Genomic DNA, 18,821 nt, shown 5'->3' with positions numbered 1-18,821 from the left:
CAGTTTCCTCAGCCAAGGAAAATTTGTGCACTTAGTATCAACCTCTGAACACTACATAAATGACAACACAAGTTCTTGCTGACCCTGTAATAAACAAGCTCTGTATTACCCTTTTTGCATTGCAAGAAAACTTATACAGCCATGTAGAAATCTTCAGGTGGTAAACATCTTCAAGCTATATCAGTAGCAGAACTGGATAAGATTTCATCATGTCTAGGTAAAAGTAATGATTTAGCCAAATGTCACTTTTTTTTTTCCTTTCTCAGAGGGCATCTGAATTCCTTGATCAATAACAATTACTTTAGATCTTTGAAATGTATATTTCCATTGTCAATTTTCTGCATGAAATATCTTTCCTCTTTCAGAGGTTATTCCTACTATCACTACTTGGGTATCAACTCTCTTCCCTAACTTAAGCCAACACAAGCCATTAAACTTGAGTTACCATTCATCTTACACTTGGGGTCTGCTTAAAATCCTAACAATTTTGCCACAAACCCTTCTTCAAGTATAAAAGTTAATCTCAAGACATCACTATCCCTCTCAATTTCTTAGAACAGACCAAGCAATTACTTGACATTTGAACTTTATATACAAGAAAAATTATTTGTCTCACCTTTATGTTTACTATCTTCAGCGGCAGTCACTTATTTGCATTTGGTGCGACAGCTTCTTGCACAACCTGAAATAATTTTATGTTATTCCAAGGCAATCTATGGAAAAACTGTCACATATCAATAATATACAAGTCAGTCACTTTTTCTTTATCATATCTTTTCATATAATGTAGGTATATAAAGACATCATTTTCACTTGACAAATGCAAACTGTTTGTAGGATGACATACCAAAGATCCCAACATTCACATAATTTTTGCCACCTCATGTTCATGGTCATCTTTTAAAATCCCGGAACACAACTGCAAGTTTTGGGAACAGTCTACATTCTGTGTATCCTGAAATGAAGACAATACTTTAAGCTTGCGCACAATCAAACTGGATAATAATCAAGTCCAATAAATATATGTTCAAACACAGATTCAATCCCATATTACTTCCTTCAACCCTTCTACTATAATAAAAAACTAGAGCATTACTTCATTCAGATCCTAGTCTGAACATAATCTCCAAAAAAGACTTACTCAGGTTAGGGTCTATGCAACAAGAGTAAATTAAGAATTTCTAACAAGCAAACATACAAAGAGCAACCCATTAATGAAAGTCTGTGAATTACAAGAACTTTTTCCCTAAGAAATCCAGAATGCCACTCACCTTCAATGTACAAGCCTAAGTAACAACTTTTAGCTCCAACACACCAATGCAGTTTTGGAGATCCAAAGGAAAGTTGCTTCAGCAATTGCATCCTGCAGCCATCAATATCACCTAAACTGGTATAGTGGGCACCCACAGGACTTTCCACAATATTTTACAACCCTTATAGTAATTTGCCACAATTTTTCAAATGAGCCTTCTTAGATTTCAGATTTCTATCACAAAGTAATGAATTTGTCCTCCCTTAACCCATTAAACTCCGATGACAAGATTCTTGTCATTGGTCAAATAAAACAAAAAATCATAAAACACCAAAATATTTGATCAAACATCAGAAAAATATGACGTCAGTCGATTGACCGCGCAAGGACTGACGTCATATTTCTCTGGTGTTGATCAAACATTTTGGCATTTTATGATTTTTGGTTTTATTTGACCAAATGACAAGAATCTTGTAATCGGAGTTTAATGGGTTAAGGGTTTTGTCCCAAGTATAATGTTGCTCCTTTGCCACCAAATGCAAGTTAGCAACCTGGTCCCAAAGCAACTAATATCTATTAGAAAATTCCCAAATCAATAAATATACATATATGACCATAACCCACTTAATCATCCCTCCCACCTCAGCACCTCAGGGAAGATTGTATCCACCTGCCACACTGCCTGGGTAAGAAGCAATGCGGCAAAGCACAACCCTTTCACAAAGCTATCACCAGAGCTGATCTCCGTCACTTCCCTATATTATAACTCCCATCCCTTCAATGTTTCATCCATTCTAAATTTCACTTTAATCAAAATTTTCTAGGTATTATTCTTCCTATACAGTTATCAACTACAAAATAAAGCCCCATGTAGGATAAGAATAGACTAATACATTGTACCTATGTTTATTACAAACTTAACGGTTGGACTTGGCAACTCGTTCCAACTCATCCTTCTTCTTGATAGCATAGCTGTTGGAGGATCCCTGCAAAAAATGGATAAGAAAACTCACTCTTAAAGTACTCAATTCCTTTCCTTATGGTACAAAATAACCTCAAATCAATGTATTCTCATTATTCCACCAATGTCTTGATAGCAATTTTCATGGCAAAAAATAAAGAGAGAGAGAGAGAGAGAGAAGGAAATAGTACTGTGTGCATAATTGTAATCAAGACATGTTAGTACTACCCTTGCACCTACACTAATTATCCACCCAAACCATCACAGGGTTATGCACATGGGTAAAAATAACAGTAAGTACGATTACAAGTTATTTGGAAATTTGTTAACAGAAGTGGATAGTGAAAAGGATCTCAGCGTCATTATCAGTAACGATCTCAAATCGTCTAAGCAGTGTACTTCAGCTTCTGAGAAAGCAAACAATATTCTAGAACTGATTGTATGATCTTTTGACTTCAACCCAAAAGTCCATCTATCATTGAAAAATAAGTAAAACACGTGAATCTATTTTTCGTAAAAAAAAAAAGAGTAGACTTAGGGGTAACTTGATTGAGGTCTTTAAAATTATAAAGGGAATAATAATAATATATATATAAAAAAATAAAAAAAATAAAAATAAAAAAACACTAAATGAGAATCAGACAAGAAATATTGTTTTAAACTGTCAGGAAATGGAATTAATTTGGAAATGGATAGAAACAACTTTGCCAACCATGTAGTTAATTATTGGAAAACATCCTGCAGAGGCAGTGTAATGTAGTTCAGTTAGAAGCTTTAAGATTAGTTTACATAAATGCCTAAGCAAGATCCTGTAATGCCTGCATTTTTATTTTATATTATTAATTTGTTTTTGTTTGTTTACAATTTATCTTCTTATCATTACTTACCTGTCCATTTACTATTTACCCATTTGTTTATCTAACTTTACCATTTATTTTCTATTCATTATTATTTAATTATTTCTATTTGTCATCATTATAATTTTTTGCATCCAACTTGTAGACCAAAAGGTCCCTTGTCAGGATGCTCCTTTGTAATCCTTTAACCATCTCCATTCCCCAGCCGCCTTGGAATTACCTCACCACCACATCCATGTACAAATTGAACAGCTAAGGCAACAGAACACATCCCTGGTGAAGTCCCACCTTTACCTCAAACCACTCACTCTCTCCATTTCAGATTCTAACACAGGCTCTCCTAACTCCCATAAAAACTCTCTACTTTTCTTAATAGCTTTCCTCCTACCCATCTGCAATACCCCCAACAGTGCCTTCCTGTCTACCCTATCGCCTTTTCCAAATCTATAAAGGCCCAAAAAAAGATCCTACCTTTTCCTAAAGCTCTCACATATCTGCCTCACTACAAAAAGCAATAAATTAATAATAATCCTTCCAAATTACCTTTGCTGCATTGATGAGCTCATCCGCCAAACATTCAGCAATGGTCTTGATGTTACGGAAAGCAGCCTCACGAGCTCCAGTTGTCAACAACCAAATAGCCTGCAGTTGTAGTGGTTGAAGGAAGTTGGGAGGATGTGTTGAATGTGGGGAAGGGTTGGTGGGGAGGAGAAATAGCATAAATATCATGAACAAATACATTCAGTCAATATCAAATGATATTTGCAAAGATCAGGTGGTAAATTTCTTCCTTAAATTTCAGTAGCAGAACTGGATGAAATTTCATCATGAAAATAGAGATGAATGTTGAACAAGATTCCCTTAATACTCCATGCATAAATGCAGTCGCAAAAATCAAGGTAGTTTTACCTGGTTCACACGTCGGAGAGGGGACACGTCAACGGCCTGACGTCTGACAGTACCAGCACGACCAATACGTGTGGAGTCCTCCCTGGGACCAGAGTTGATGATGGCATTCACAATGACTTGGACAGGGTTCTGCAAAGAGTAATCAGTTCAGAACCTACCCATAGCTGTAAAATGTTAATTTGCAAATCTTGTTGCAAACATGAAATACTGGTATGGAGGTACAAACAAGCCACAAAATCCCTGCTGAACATCATGGATCCACATGATTATGAAGTCTGAACTCTGTTAAGCAGTTCTAATCTCCCTCACTTTACAGCGAAATAAAATTTCATGACAGCAAACTACTGGTAAAAAAATTACATAATCAACTGAATGGAATTTTGGAGAAAACTTACCTCACCAGTAAGAAGGTGAATGATTTCAAAGGAATGCTTGACAATGCGCACCGCCAACAGCTTCTTGCCATTGTTACGCCCGTGCATCATAAGAGAGTTGGTTAGTCTCTCCACAATGGGGCACTGAGCCTTGCGGAAACGCTTGGCTGCAAAGCGTCCACCAGAGTGGGGAAGGTACTTGGCATAGTATTTCTTAACTGCAATGTAATCCTGTAGGAGTAAAATTAGTCAATGGATACAAGAAACAAAAATCCCCTTTTTGACCTTATATGGTAAATCAAGACAAAGTATACGAGATTTTTTTTAGTCGACATTCATATATATATATATATACACATAATCTATTCCTATAATTTATCTACTGCTAAGTATTCTTTGAGTAGATAAACCTGTTCATTGTGCAAAGAAGTCTTATGTACAATAACAAATAACTGTGGATCAATGTTCCCATTAGATAACTAAAACGGGTTAGTGGGCAAGCAAACAATTTTGGTACGAAAATTCCTTCCTTCATTACCCTATGACATAATATCCAAAGATTATCACAAACAAAACCAAATCAACTATAATATATAAAGAATACTTTTTTATTATCAGAGGCATGTTTAATTTCTAAAACCAATCACCCTTTCAACATACTGTATTTCATTCATTGCACATGTTCCTATTCAAACTACAAGCTTAAAAATGTGGAAAATTAAAAGCACCATTTGCATGTCTCATTCCAACCATATATTCTGTACTGTACATTCAACATCTGCCCTTTCAAATACTTGCTATGACTCTTTCCACAAGACATAATGGAAACCATACACTGCATAGACTGCTATGAAAGAAGTCCAAGAATGTAAACTAACCAAGATCAGTACGAAAAGATTCAAATACATGATCCAAACCATTCAATGTTCAATTATCCTCATTTCCTTAGTATAACCACCTCACTATTAACAAATTATGTTTAAGTGAACATTATGGGAAGACTTCAAACCATAGTAAAAAATTACTTCATCTAATCACTGTATTACCTGGAGGGACATGTCACTAAGCTGAACATCATCCAGGGACCATTTTCCAAACAGCTTAATCTCAGGCAGCTCTGCTGTGATGGGAGCAGTGGCGCTCACCACCTCTTCTGGCTCTTCGTAATCTGCCATTGTACTGAAAATAAAGTTAAAAATTATATGACAATAGAACCAAAGACAAATCTATCAACACCTTTCTAGTAACTATCAAGTACCTTTATCATATGCATTCATTTGTAATGAATCTAAGCCATTTAATTGTCCACAATGCATCTATACATATACTAAAGGCCCTTTTACTCCAAATACAGTAGAATCTCACTTTACATGCTTAATTTGCTCCATGACTGAGCTCGTTTTACGAATTACTCTCCCACTGAAACTAATTGAAATATAATTAATACATTCCAGGCCCCCAAAACAACCCCAAAATAATCTTTATGGATTTTAAAACAGAAAAAGTGCAGATTTTAACTTTGGGGAAAATATTGCCCCAGATGTGGTGTCATATGTAACATATCTAAAGAGGGTAAGATGAATGGGAAACAATGGGTGAGGGATAGGAGTGGAATGGGATTGTGCATTCACCAGTTACCTCCCTTATAAAAAGGTGACCCTTCATCTATAGATAGCAAAATTGTGATAACAGAATTAGCTATCTCTAACCATAAATGAATGCAGAGTAATTTGGTCTGTTGGGACACCAAAGTCCCAAAAATATTTATTGCATTTACTCAATATCCCAGACAGGGAAAAGCATTTCCACAATTGGCAAAATGAATAAAATAAAATTATAATAAACCAATAAAATAAATGAAAGTAATATATATATAAAATAAAAAATAATTACCCTTTTTTAGCTTCATCATTTGGTACCACAACCCTATAGTTTTGTCATACAGCAACCCAATTCTACATGTACTCAAAATAAATCATGTACCAAATGTGAGAGAGCATCCCCTTGGGCCATGTCACCCCTTTATTCAATTACAACCCTCCTCAATTCCACTCATCTTTGCACTCTTCTCTGATTGACAAACATTCCACATGCATCCAAATCCAAAGCCCCCTAAACTTCCACCCACCTCATTCTTGATCTTCCTCTAAATTTCATTCCAGTTATACTTTTTTTTAATTTTTTCCTCATTCATTCCATAAGCCAAACCACCTAAGTGATCCTTGAATCCTATTCAACATCTTTCCATTGAGCTTCCTCATTTCATTACACTCACTTTCCTAATTCATTCCATAAGTGCTCTTTGAATTCTATTCAAGACCTTTCCACTCCCATTCTCAGCATCACCCCTACACTTGTACCAATTTTCAAAAATTGCAGCTAGCATGAAATAAATTTTCAAACATTGCAGCTAGCATGAAAACATACTTTTTCTTTTCCTTGTTACACAAGAATAACAAGGTAATATGTACCATGGAAAAATGTGATTAATAGTTGGACTGAAGTCCAACTATTAAACACTTCAGTATTACTCAAATTCTTGCGCACAGCAAGTAAATGCAAGGTTCCGCTATAAGTAAAAATAAATATGATTACAAGTTATTTGGAAATTCGTTAACAAAAGTGGACAGTGAAAAAGTTCTTGGCATAATTATCAGTAATGATCTCAAATCATCTAAGCAGTGTATTTCAGCATCTGAAAAAGCAAAAGATTCTAGGACAGATTGCACTATCTTTGGACTTCAAAAATCCATCTCTAATTAACCTGTACGTCACCGGGCAAATGTTGTATATACTCCCCCCTCCAGTGTCCGTGCCTAAAAATTTTTTTTATTGCTTAAATACTCAAAATGATGTAAAACCAACAAATCTTGCTTATTTTGATTCACCTTAGCCTAGAAGTGGTGAAATTGGGCCAATTTTGTTGAGATATGCATGTAAAAGTTTGGTAGAATATCCGTACACTTTCTTTTGCTCCTCACGCAGGTTGAACGAGGTCGTATTTTTTCAGGGAATCTTCATTAGAATTTCAGAGCGAAGGAATTTGACATTTATGATGTTTCAAGTGAATGTACAATTGCCCATAATGGTCTGACACTTACGGAAAATTCGATTATAAATAATTTGTGGATTTTTTTTGCAGATATTTATCACTTTATGGTAAATTGATTCCTCAGTATCTTTTTCTTTATATATAATTTCATGGAGGATAGGTGATTGTGGTTTCTTATTGCTTTGGTAAGTTTGAGGAAGCATCCATCACACCATTATTGCCCGGCCACATTTTGTATTACACATTTATTACAAAATTGCCAGTTCTATATGTCTGAATACAGGTAAACGTCGACTTACGATGGCCGCGACTTACGATTGTTCGACTTTACGATGACGACGACATGATAATTTAACCCCTTCCATACGGTGCCGCACACATAGGCGTCATGAGGAGCAAGTGGATTCGCGACGCTGCCATATCGGCGTCTTGATTATATTTATTGTAGTCGCCCCTGTGTTTTTACATTCTCTCAAATGATTCATTCTCTGTGGTTTTCAAAATTCGCGGGTGAAAGAGAGAACGATCGATATAAGCGGTGACTATATTTTATGATGCGAGTATTATTACGTCACGTCGTACGGCTGGCATTGGCTGCTGCCCGCAAGATTTAAGTTCCGTACTGAAAATACATATTATAGTGTTTGAATATGGTAAAAAGGATAAAAATAATTAAATAAACTACTGTACATGTTTAATATGCTATATTCAGTATCTCTGGTGGTTAATATACAGGTAGGCTAGGTACAGTGACCACGGAACAGAGTGGGGATCGACTTACGATGAGATCGTCTTACGATGGCTCTATCGAAACCTAATGCCATCGTAAGTCGACGTTTACCTGTACATACTAAATAGCACCAGATTAATTGTCGAAGTACAACTTCACCTCCTCATACTTCGTTTCGTAAATCAGAATCGCCTAAATTACGTCCTAATGGCCGATTTTATACCTCAAGTTACCTAAGAAAATTTGCTGCCAGGGTTGCCAGTCTTGGCAAAAAAAAAAAAAAAAAAAATTAGGTGCCTTTTATAGCCAATAGATAGGGCTACTTGGTCATTACCACAGATTTTAACAGACATAATGCCTATTTTTGGCGACATTTTTAAATTGATGCTCAATCCATAAAACAATTGCAGCATATGACATATGCCACTGACATTGTAGGAGTTAATAAGCTATATAAATCATTAGTTCATCCACATTTGATTATAAAGGGAATTGACATAAAAAGTGACAAAAATTTTCACAAGAATCCAACAAGAATTAATGGCCTTAAATTGTCAGGAAATACATTTAATTTGGAAGTGGGTAGGAACAATTTCACCAACCATGTAGTTAATGAATGGAATAAACTTCCTGCAGAGGCAGTGCAATGTAGTTCAGTTCGAAGCTTTAACCACTTCAGTACGGGTCAAAATCTCGCGGGCAGCATTAGCTGCCAGACGTACAATGTCTCATCATAATACTCGCACCTTAAAAAATAGTCACCGCTTATATCGATCATTCTTTCACCCATGAATTTTGATAACCATAGAAAATGTGATGAAGACAGTTTAGAGAGTATGGCATTATGCAGGGACAACTACAATAAATATAATCAAGACGTCGATATGGCACCCTCGCGTATCCACTTGCTCCTCATGCCGCCTACGTAGGCGGCACCGTATGGAAGGAGTTAAGATTCATTTAGATCAACACCTAAGCAAGATGCTGTAGTGACTGCTGTTTATCTATTATTAGTCTTTATTATTTGCTTGATTTTCATTTATTAGTTACCTGTTAATTTATTATTTACTATTTATCCATTTATTAACTATACCTATTCATTATTAATCATCATGTTATTTATCATTTTTTTGCATCCGACCTAGTTATGGACCAAAAGGTCCCCTGCCAGCATGCTCCGCCTTTGTAAGATGGCAACCTGGCATCCTCATACCCACACTCAGACTGCCGAACTGTTAACACATATCAATTAGAGCTCCTGAGAATGTAAAGATGAACTAATAGATAAAATATACATTATAATAAACTGCTCATTCAAAGGGAAAATACCAGGAGACTGGAAAAATGCCAATATACCAATATTTAAAAGGGGAAACTAGGAAGACCCAACAAATTACAGACAAATTACAAGCACTCTAGCCAAAATTTGTGAAAAAGTTATAAAAAATAGATGGACAAAACACCTGGAGAACAATATACTAAAAAGGACCTGGGAGTAATTATCACAAAGGACATGATCCCTAATGAATGGATAAACAAAACTGCCTGAGAAACCTACAACTTCCTAAGATCAATAGAGGTGGCTTTTACCTACTTGGACAAAGAACTGGTGAAGAAAATATTAGTCACAATAATAAGGCAAAGACTGGAGTACACAATAACACTATGGTCACCCAGTACTAAAAGGAATACAAGGAAAATCAAGATTCTAAAGAGCAACTACAAAGATGGCCCCAGCACTTTCAAAACTGCCATATGAAAAGAGATTGTCAAAACTGGAATTACCGATTCTGAAACAATGAGAAGGTGATTTGTTGACCATCTATTGAATCCTGAGAGGCATGGAAGTCCTTGAGAGAAGACTTACTAAATTGGGATAAGAAATACACAGGGTCATGAAAGGAAACTCAAAAAGGACAGTTATAGAAGACCTGAAAAAGAACAGCTTTCCATAGAGTGGTGAATGTATAGAACAAACTGAAACAAGTGTGTGCAAAAACCATACATGAATTTAAGAGCAAACTAGACACTGCAAGATAGAGACAAGACACCATGAGCATAGCTCCCCTTCCCATAAGATACAACTAGGTATATACTCATGCCTCATGATGCCTACATAGGCATCATTGTACCTAAGTGGTTAATAATAATATTGACATTTTGTCAAGTTAGGACTAATATGAATGGTATTGCAATGGTAGGTTCCCAACCAAAATTAATACTAAACTGATGCATACATCTGTTGAAAACACTAATTCACAGTAACTAAAAGTTACCAAACAATTAATGCTTCCTTTTGATATTCGTGCTGTACACTAGGTTGACATCAATACTTGAAGCCACCAAATCAAAACACGATTCAAATACACTCCACTCAAATCTGAAGACCAATTCACTTTTAGATTATTTTCTAGAATATGAAATTACAAAGGTCATCAATTTCATTCACACAGCTGCATGTTATGGCTTTAGTTGCCTTATTGTATGCTCTCCTTATGTGAAAAGATAAGAGAAAATACAGTAGAAAATAACAGACCTTAGACCCTGCCCTGCATGTAAGCCACCTCAATACAATAAACTATGCCAACATGTTTGCAGGAGATGCAAAAAATCTGGAGTGAAAAACAAGGACTATTGACTATGACAAAAACATCTATATACTATCTTTGCATGGAGCCAAGAATAACAATAAATTTCAATTCTCAATAAGGCAAAGTACCAGAAATAACTGCTACAAAAGACAGTATCTAAACATTCCTTCCAAAATTAACCAATTACAAATGCAAAAGAGGAGAAAGATTTGGGAGAGTTGATAAGACAAACTCCCTCAGAAATATTAATCTATCCAAAACTATAAAGTGCATTAGTAGTGTAGTCCTCAGCCTAGCAGGTAAACCATAAAAGTGAGACTAAAAGTTCTGAAAGATTGAAGAGAAAGATGATAAGATTAAAGTATTCAGGTCACTAATGGGGATCGATTGCAGTGACAGATTAGTGATGGGAAGGCTTAAGAGGTCATGAAAACAATTTAAAAAAGACTAAATATTTAAAGGATATGAGGAAATCCATATAGATGTATAAACTCTTGAAATAGCTTTGGTGATATATTCCACACCAATCCAAAACATGAATCCAAATCTAAATGTCACTTGAAATTAAGAATTACATGACAAAATAAAAATGCCTATGATCGTTGTTCCTACTACTCACTACAGTTAGTTCAAGTGATCATTCATAATTATGTGTATACATTACATACCATACATACATACACACACACACATATATATATATATATAAAGTAGGCCACTTAGAAAAAGAAACTAACAAAGAGTGCTTTCCTATATTACATCTTCAGTGCAAAAAGTGCACTGAAGATGTAATATACAAAAGCGCTCTGCTTCATTAGTTTCTTTTTCGAAGTGGTCTACTTTGCATAAGTGAACACAACCCGTGTTATTAATAGCATATATATATATTATATATACTATATATATATATGGAACAATTTTGTACGCATGAAACAAGGACACAATGAATAACATTTTATCATCTCAATCATAATCTCTTAATAGTTTCTTTTAATATATGACTTATTGATATTTCTTAAACTTATTATACTTCTGAGACTTGAATTATATATGTATATCTATATATATATATTAAATATACACACACAAGACTGGGTTTTATCCACTTTTACCTCTCTAGGATTGTGATGGTAGGTAGGTCAAACACCACCAGAGGAGCCACCGTCGATGACAAGCACAATAGCGCGTCATTTTATGCGCAAGCCATGCAAACGGCCAAATTTACATATCGCGGGAAATTTCATTCATACAAATGTTATGCGAGTGTATTTACTACGTTCGTAGTAAATTTCAAACAATTACATCATCAGCTACATGTCGATACATAAAAACATAAGATAAACATGGCAGCTTGCATTTAGCAGTAAATCGAAAATTGGTTTATGTTTCAGCGTAAAAAATGAGCTAAATAAATTCAGTATTGGCAACTGACCAAAATGAACGAAAACTACTAGTCTCGCGGATTATTCTAATACCAAAATAAAGGCAGCGTGTTACGGAAGAGCTGAGAAATTGGTGGTACTAATAGTTTTTTTCTATTGGGTCGGATTATTGAATAACGTCAACATCCATCCCGCCACCTTATCTATCACTGGTGGTATGGATCAAACTTCACTCTATTAAGTTTATTACTATTATGTTATTAGTGTAATAGTTGAATTATTTGAACTATTTTCTTTAAAATGTGTGATTTTCATGTAATTTGATCAAAGAAGTTACGTTTTTATCCTCCGTAAGGTAAAATTTTACTTTCGACCTTTGTTGGAATATAGCAATACAAAATTAAATAGTAATTTTGTAAATTAAAATGTATGAACGTAATATGCAATTTTGTGTGCGGAAATGAAAATAAAAAAAAGTTGCTAAAACAGATTTCTTAAGTAACGAAGTTGTGTACTACGAATGGTACGCCATGTTTGTTATGGTAGATTCCGACGTCGGAGAAATGAAAGAACGATAAATTTGTCTAAACTAAAGTAAAGTAAACTAACCTAACCGGTAAAATTTTACTTTCGACCATTGGAGGAATATAGCCATACAAAAGCTGAGAGAGTGGTTGAAAAGCCCGCCAACGTCTCTCACGACGACGAGGACCAGCCGGATGATATCTAATTTGCAGGTAATGATTTATTAAACACAGGTTAGGTTAGGTTAGTTTAGTTTTAGACAAATTTATCGTCCTTTCATTTCTCCGACGTCGGCATCTACCACAACAAACATGGCGTACCATTCGTCGTACACGACTTCGTTACTTAAGAAATCTGTTGTAGCAACGTATTTTTATTTTCATTTCCGCACACAAAATTGCATATTACGTTGATACATTTTAATTTACAAAATTACTATTTAATTTTGTATTGCTATATTCAAACAAAGGTCGAAAGTAAAATTTTATCCTCCGTAATATTACGGACCACAGCTACGATTCGCCCTGCCCGCTATCTATGATCACTGGTGGTATGTATCAAACTACACTATTTTGTTACTATTGTGTAATAGATTGCATATAGTTGAATTATTCAAACTATTTCCTTTAAAATGTGTGATTTTCATGTAATTTGACGTTATTCGTAGCTGTGGTGGGTAACTTTGCAGAGGATAAAAATGTAATTCTTTGATCAAATTACATGGAAATCACACATCTTAAAGAAAATAGGTCAAATAATGCAACCATATGCTAAATTTTTATATAAAATTGTGCCAGTCAGTAAAAACTGTCATTGTTTATGTTTGATCGGCAATTAGTCAGATCGCACGTTTCGGCCCGATTTCCTGGGACAAAATAGGCCCGATTTAATTCCATTCAAAATGCAATATCTCGAGAACTAGGACAGCTAGATGGATAATTCAAATTGCATTGTAATCATAATAACTTTTTGCATCCCATGAGAACTACATCAGCTCAAATATCAGGAATTCCATTTTCATGTTGACCTAGCTAGTCATGGAATTGCAGCAGTCAAGGGGAGCAACCATATTCCATTCAACTTCAACACAATCCAGAACATTCTTTCATACATGCCCTCCTATTTTTTGCACTATTCTTTAATCAACAGGTGCCACATGCATCCCTCCATTCCCACTACTTTAAAGTTCAATCCCTCCACTTCTGCTTTCCACTTATAGTGGAAATAATTTAACACCATTTCAAGTCATGCAATAGCCATGGGTGTGCACAACTATAATAATAAAAATTTTATACACTATAATGTCGACAAAGATAGGCTTTACAAAGGCATTTCAAAATTATACCAAAATAATCTATTCTGAATGTTCTGTGTATAACCTCTATTGGTACAGGTATAATTCACTTTCATGAGTCATACATAGCAAAATTTCTCACTTGGTTGCTTTTACCTAATTCAGTGTTGATGTACAAGAAGGTTTTCTTCAGTCTCACAAGGTCACTCAAATATATTTTACAAACTTAGAATTTTAGTTGTAATATAGCAAGAGAAAATTTTGTAAATTATAAGATCAACGTAATGTGATTTTTCTTGGCATAAATCAATAAAAAAATTGCTAAAACCTATTTTCTATCAAACGAAGTGGCGGCAGTTAAATGATATGCCATGTTTGGTTTGATAGGTACCAAGGTTAAAGAAATGAAAGGATAATTACTCTATTCTAACATATGTAACCTAATCAATGCTTAGTAATTAGGTACCTCAAATTCTACTGATCATCTGGGTCGTCATCACAGATGCTGATGACCTGATTATTATTGTACCTCAGGCAATTAACAGACAACAGCAGAACCCTGTGTTCTCTCAAAGTCTAAGGAAGCCTTACTGTCTTTGTAACAGTGCTTATTAACGTCACCTGGAAATGGAGAACACCCAGTCTACAACATGAAAGCTGTCGTTTAATGGTGACTGGACTGGCATCAATACCATATCCTAGCAGCTTCGTTCATTAGTAAATTTGCTCATAGCAAGTTTTTTCTTTTTATTTCTGCCAAGCAAATCAGATATTACATTCATGTATTATTATTTTGAAAATTAATATTTAATTGGTCAATTGTTTCACCCACCGATTTTCGTATGTGGCTTGTGTGTTTCTGGTGAGATATGTTGTGTATAGATTGATGGTGTACATCACTTCCGTCACAAATGTGTAGTTTTCAAGAAATTAGTTTATAAAGTTATGCCTACCATTCCACCCCGACGATCTTGGGGGGGGCCTGTGGGAAACCAGGATTTTTGGGTGGGGAGCATGAAATAGAGTAATGCGCATTGCAAAACAGGTGTAAATTCAACAAGAACACATAAATGATATATGAAATACATAAATTACACCTTTGATGGTGACAGTGGTGGGGGCTCACGCAATCATAGCCATGTTGTTGTTGAGCAGCGTTAACAACGATTCGCAATATTTTTTGCTGTATCCGCTACATTTAGCGAAGCACACTTCGGCCGCAGAAGAGTTGCCAACCCTAAAATTCATGAAGCTGCAAGAGGACCAAGAGTTGCAATTTTGTGTACAACTAACCTAACATAACCTAACCTCAATAACATAACCAAACCTAACATAATCTAACCAAATCTAACCTAACCAAACATAAGCTAACCTAAATTAACCTAAGCTAACCTAAATTAACCAAAGCTAACCTAAATTAACCAAAGCTAACCTCAACCTAATGTAATATAATTTAACCTAACCTAGCCGTGTTCCCAGGATGGAAGATTATCTTTAGTTTGTAACTTTGTGGTAGAAACTAATATAAACTATAACCATCTTTACAATCACACAGTCAATTTCATGCAGACATTACATGTTAGCGTGCTTGTAATAATCACCTTAAGTTCACGAATACGTCATTGTGGGAAGCGGATGCTTAATTATAACAACCAGACTACCCTAACCCCGCATTACCCCGAGACACTCGGATAAACAGATATTACCGGTAACCATTCCAGAAGGTACGCTTATTTCAAGTTCCACCCGAATCACTAGTTATGATAATGTACTTAATAAATATTTATTTCACCCACCTTTAACTTAGCAGATGAAAGGAAATATGGGTCGCAAAGTATCTTACTAAACGTCAACACTAACATGCATCGCGCGTGGTCTCCATCACATACAATCCCAGATATTGTTTACAATGCATTCACAATATATTTCAACCAGTAGTACGATCTACTCACCTTTATAGGTTTCTCTGTAAATTTACTGACTCTTCAAATTTATCATATTCATATTACAATTAAATACAATTCATAAATAACACCTAATCCTATTGAAGAATCAACAGAAACTCACCTCGTGTGTGGACACAAGACGAGAAAGGACGTGAAGGAGTACAACAGAAAATATCAACAATTATCTCACTTTCAATTATTAGAAAATTCAGTAAATATCTATAACAAAAAATTAGCATAAAACTTTCCTAATGCTCTTTGACTTTTAGATATAATAAAATAATAAAGTAATACATTCAGCAATAAAATCAAGCGGGTAATTCAAACGTACGATTACCATATTTTCATCAGCTACATAATTTGTTCTCAAGAGTTTATATATATATATACTGTATATATTATATATATATATATATATATATATATATATATATACATATATAATATATATATATATATATATATATATATATGTTGGTACATTGTGACAAGTTGATATTTTTATTCTTATTTTTATATTTATATTTTTATTTTTATTTTTATTTTATTTTACTATATATTTCTTAGGCATTTATTTATTAATTCATTGTTTTATTCTTGTTTCATTTTATATTGCTTCATTTTAAATTTAATTACAATTTATTATCCTAAGTATAAACTAATCTATACCTTAGGTCATACAATGATGTGTCAAAGAGAACGTTGCCCACTTCACACTATTATTATTATTGTTATTATTATATTTTTATTCTGTCCGAATATGTCCAAATATGTTATTATCCATTTATTTATTTATTTATTATTTGCAGTACCATATGTAAAACTGTACCATATATGTATATGTATGTATTTTTTGATAACATTCTGTCACACAACGATATGCGATGAGATGTCATGTCACTTTAAGCGCATTTTTTATTTATTTATTGTTATTTATAATTATATTTGTATTTGTATATTTATTTATATTTTCATTTTCATTTTATTTCATTTTATTTATCTGGATATTTATCTTTATATTATTTAATACTATAAGTTATCTTATGACACTTTTTAGGATTCCCACATTTTTACACCACTCACTTCACTTACACTGTTACACCCTCGATCAACATTCCACACACACCGGAGCTGTTTTATAATAACATCACAACAATTTATTGTATACTGTATTATCACTATTGTCCATTGTATTAAAAATTAGAAACCATTGAACAACCAAATGTAACCCACCTCCAAGGAGGGAACGCGGTCTTACTCAGACTATGTATACCGCCAGCTTCACTCCAGAGTCACATTCCTCTGAAGAAGCATAGAGCGAAACCGGTCAGGAATAAACTCAAGAACTCGGAACTAGACCCGTGACTTCTTTTTCCACCTTCATCAACATATATATATATATATATATATACATATATATGTATATATATCTATATATATTTATATATATACATATATATATATATATATACGGTATATAGATATATTTGTGTGTATGTATACAGTGTGTGTATATATATATATATATATATATATATATATATATATATATATATATATATATATATTGTGTGCGTGTCATCATGGTCTTGGATCACATGTTGGGTTCGTAATCGACAGTTATTTCCCTCCCGTAAGAGAGCTCAGAGTTTATATATGATCGATCTATGGGTAATGTTGTGACCTCGCGCGCGCACACACACACACACACACACACAACTCCCCGCCCACGAGAGTTAGAGTAACGACTCGCAGAGCAGCGATACTGAAATTATTTCAGCCTTGGGTGTGATTTGAACTCGGACCGCCGTAGTGGAAGCCGCGATCGCTACCACTGTGCCGTCGAGTTGTGAATGTATGTGTGTATTTACCTAGTTTTTACACACACTGTCATTTCGTCCAGTTTGTTTCATACATCCACCACTCTCTGATGAAAGCTGTTCTTTTTCAGGTCTCTTCTATAACTGCCCTTTTTGAGTTTCCTTCCATGTCTTCTTGTAGCTCTCGTATCCCAATTTAGTAAGTTTTATCTATCAAGGACTTCCATGCCTCTCATGATTCTATAGATGGTCAACAAGTCATTTCTTTCTCTTTGTTCCAGAACTGGTAATTCCTGTTTTGACAGTCTCTTTTCGTATGACAGTTCCAAGTGTGTGTGTGGGGGGCGGCATCTTCGTAGTTGTTCTTTGGATTCTTTCAGTTTTCCTTATATTCTTTTTAGTACTGGGTAACCATTGTGTCACTGCGTACTCCAGTCTTTATCAGTGTGACTAGTATTTTCTTCACCATTTCTTCGTCCAAGTAAGTAAATGCCATTTCTAGTTATCTCGGCAAGTTGTAGATTTCTCCGACAAATTTATTTATCTGTTTATCAGGGGACATGTCCTTTGTGAAGATTACTCCCAGGTGTTTTTAAAATCCCACTTTCTTTACTTCCTTTTCGTAAATTTTATATTCTCCTGATATCCTGTTTTTACCTTCCCCAAATTATGTTATACATTTCTTAATGTTAAAGTCCACTTCTCACTTCTGTGTGTGTGTGATTCACCATGGTCTTGGATCACATGTTGGACTCGTGATCGACAGCAATTTCCCTCCCGAAAGAGAGCTCATAGCTCATATATGACCAATCTATGGGTAATGTTGTGATCTCTCTCTCTCTCTCTCTCTCTCACACACACACACACACACACACACACGCGCGCGCGTGCGGTTGGTAGAGTCCCAGATTGTCACTACGGCGGTCCAGGTTCAAATCCTGCCCAGGGCTGAAAATAACTTTAGTATCGCTGCGCTTCGAGTCGTTACTCCAACTCTCGTGGGCGGGGAGTTGGTTGTGTGTGTGCGTGTAAGGTCAAAGCATTATCCAAAAATCGGACATACGAGCTCTGGGCTCTCTTCCGGGAGGGAAATGGCTCTCGATCACGAGTCCAACACGTGATCCAAAG

General features: G+C 35.0%; 1 protein-coding gene and 1 non-coding gene across 3 annotated transcripts; both read right to left on the bottom strand.

Annotated features, from left to right (window-relative positions):
- Window positions 1-2,144: 2,144 nt before the first annotated feature.
- On the bottom strand, window positions 2,145-16,128 carry LOC143023810 (small ribosomal subunit protein uS7). 2 transcript variants are annotated; one of them, XM_076182434.1, is made up of 6 exons: window positions 15,995-16,128; window positions 5,400-5,532; window positions 4,375-4,584; window positions 3,980-4,108; window positions 3,614-3,712; window positions 2,145-2,238 (listed from the first exon to the last, which is right to left on the bottom strand). In XM_076182434.1, exons 2-6 carry the CDS (start codon window positions 5,526-5,528, stop codon window positions 2,170-2,172), a joined length of 636 nt encoding a protein of 211 aa, XP_076038549.1. In that variant the 5' UTR covers window positions 5,529-5,532; window positions 15,995-16,128; the 3' UTR covers window positions 2,145-2,169. The 2 variants fall into 2 exon arrangements, with proteins under 2 accessions (XP_076038549.1, XP_076038553.1); XM_076182438.1 differs by having other exon boundaries at window positions 15,880-15,995.
- Window positions 3,839-3,904, bottom strand: LOC143024185 (small nucleolar RNA snR61/Z1/Z11). The gene has a single exon (XR_012966273.1). It is a non-coding gene; the product is annotated as a small nucleolar RNA snR61/Z1/Z11 (small nucleolar RNA).
- Window positions 16,129-18,821: the final 2,693 nt, after the last annotated feature.

The sequence above is a fragment of the Oratosquilla oratoria genome, chromosome 3 (genome assembly GCF_046742065.1).
Source record: "Oratosquilla oratoria isolate Oo_2021 chromosome 3, ASM4674206v1, whole genome shotgun sequence".
Classification (NCBI taxonomy): Eukaryota; Metazoa; Arthropoda; class Malacostraca; order Stomatopoda; family Squillidae; genus Oratosquilla; species Oratosquilla oratoria.
This window is presented reverse-complemented; position numbering and strand designations above follow the sequence as displayed.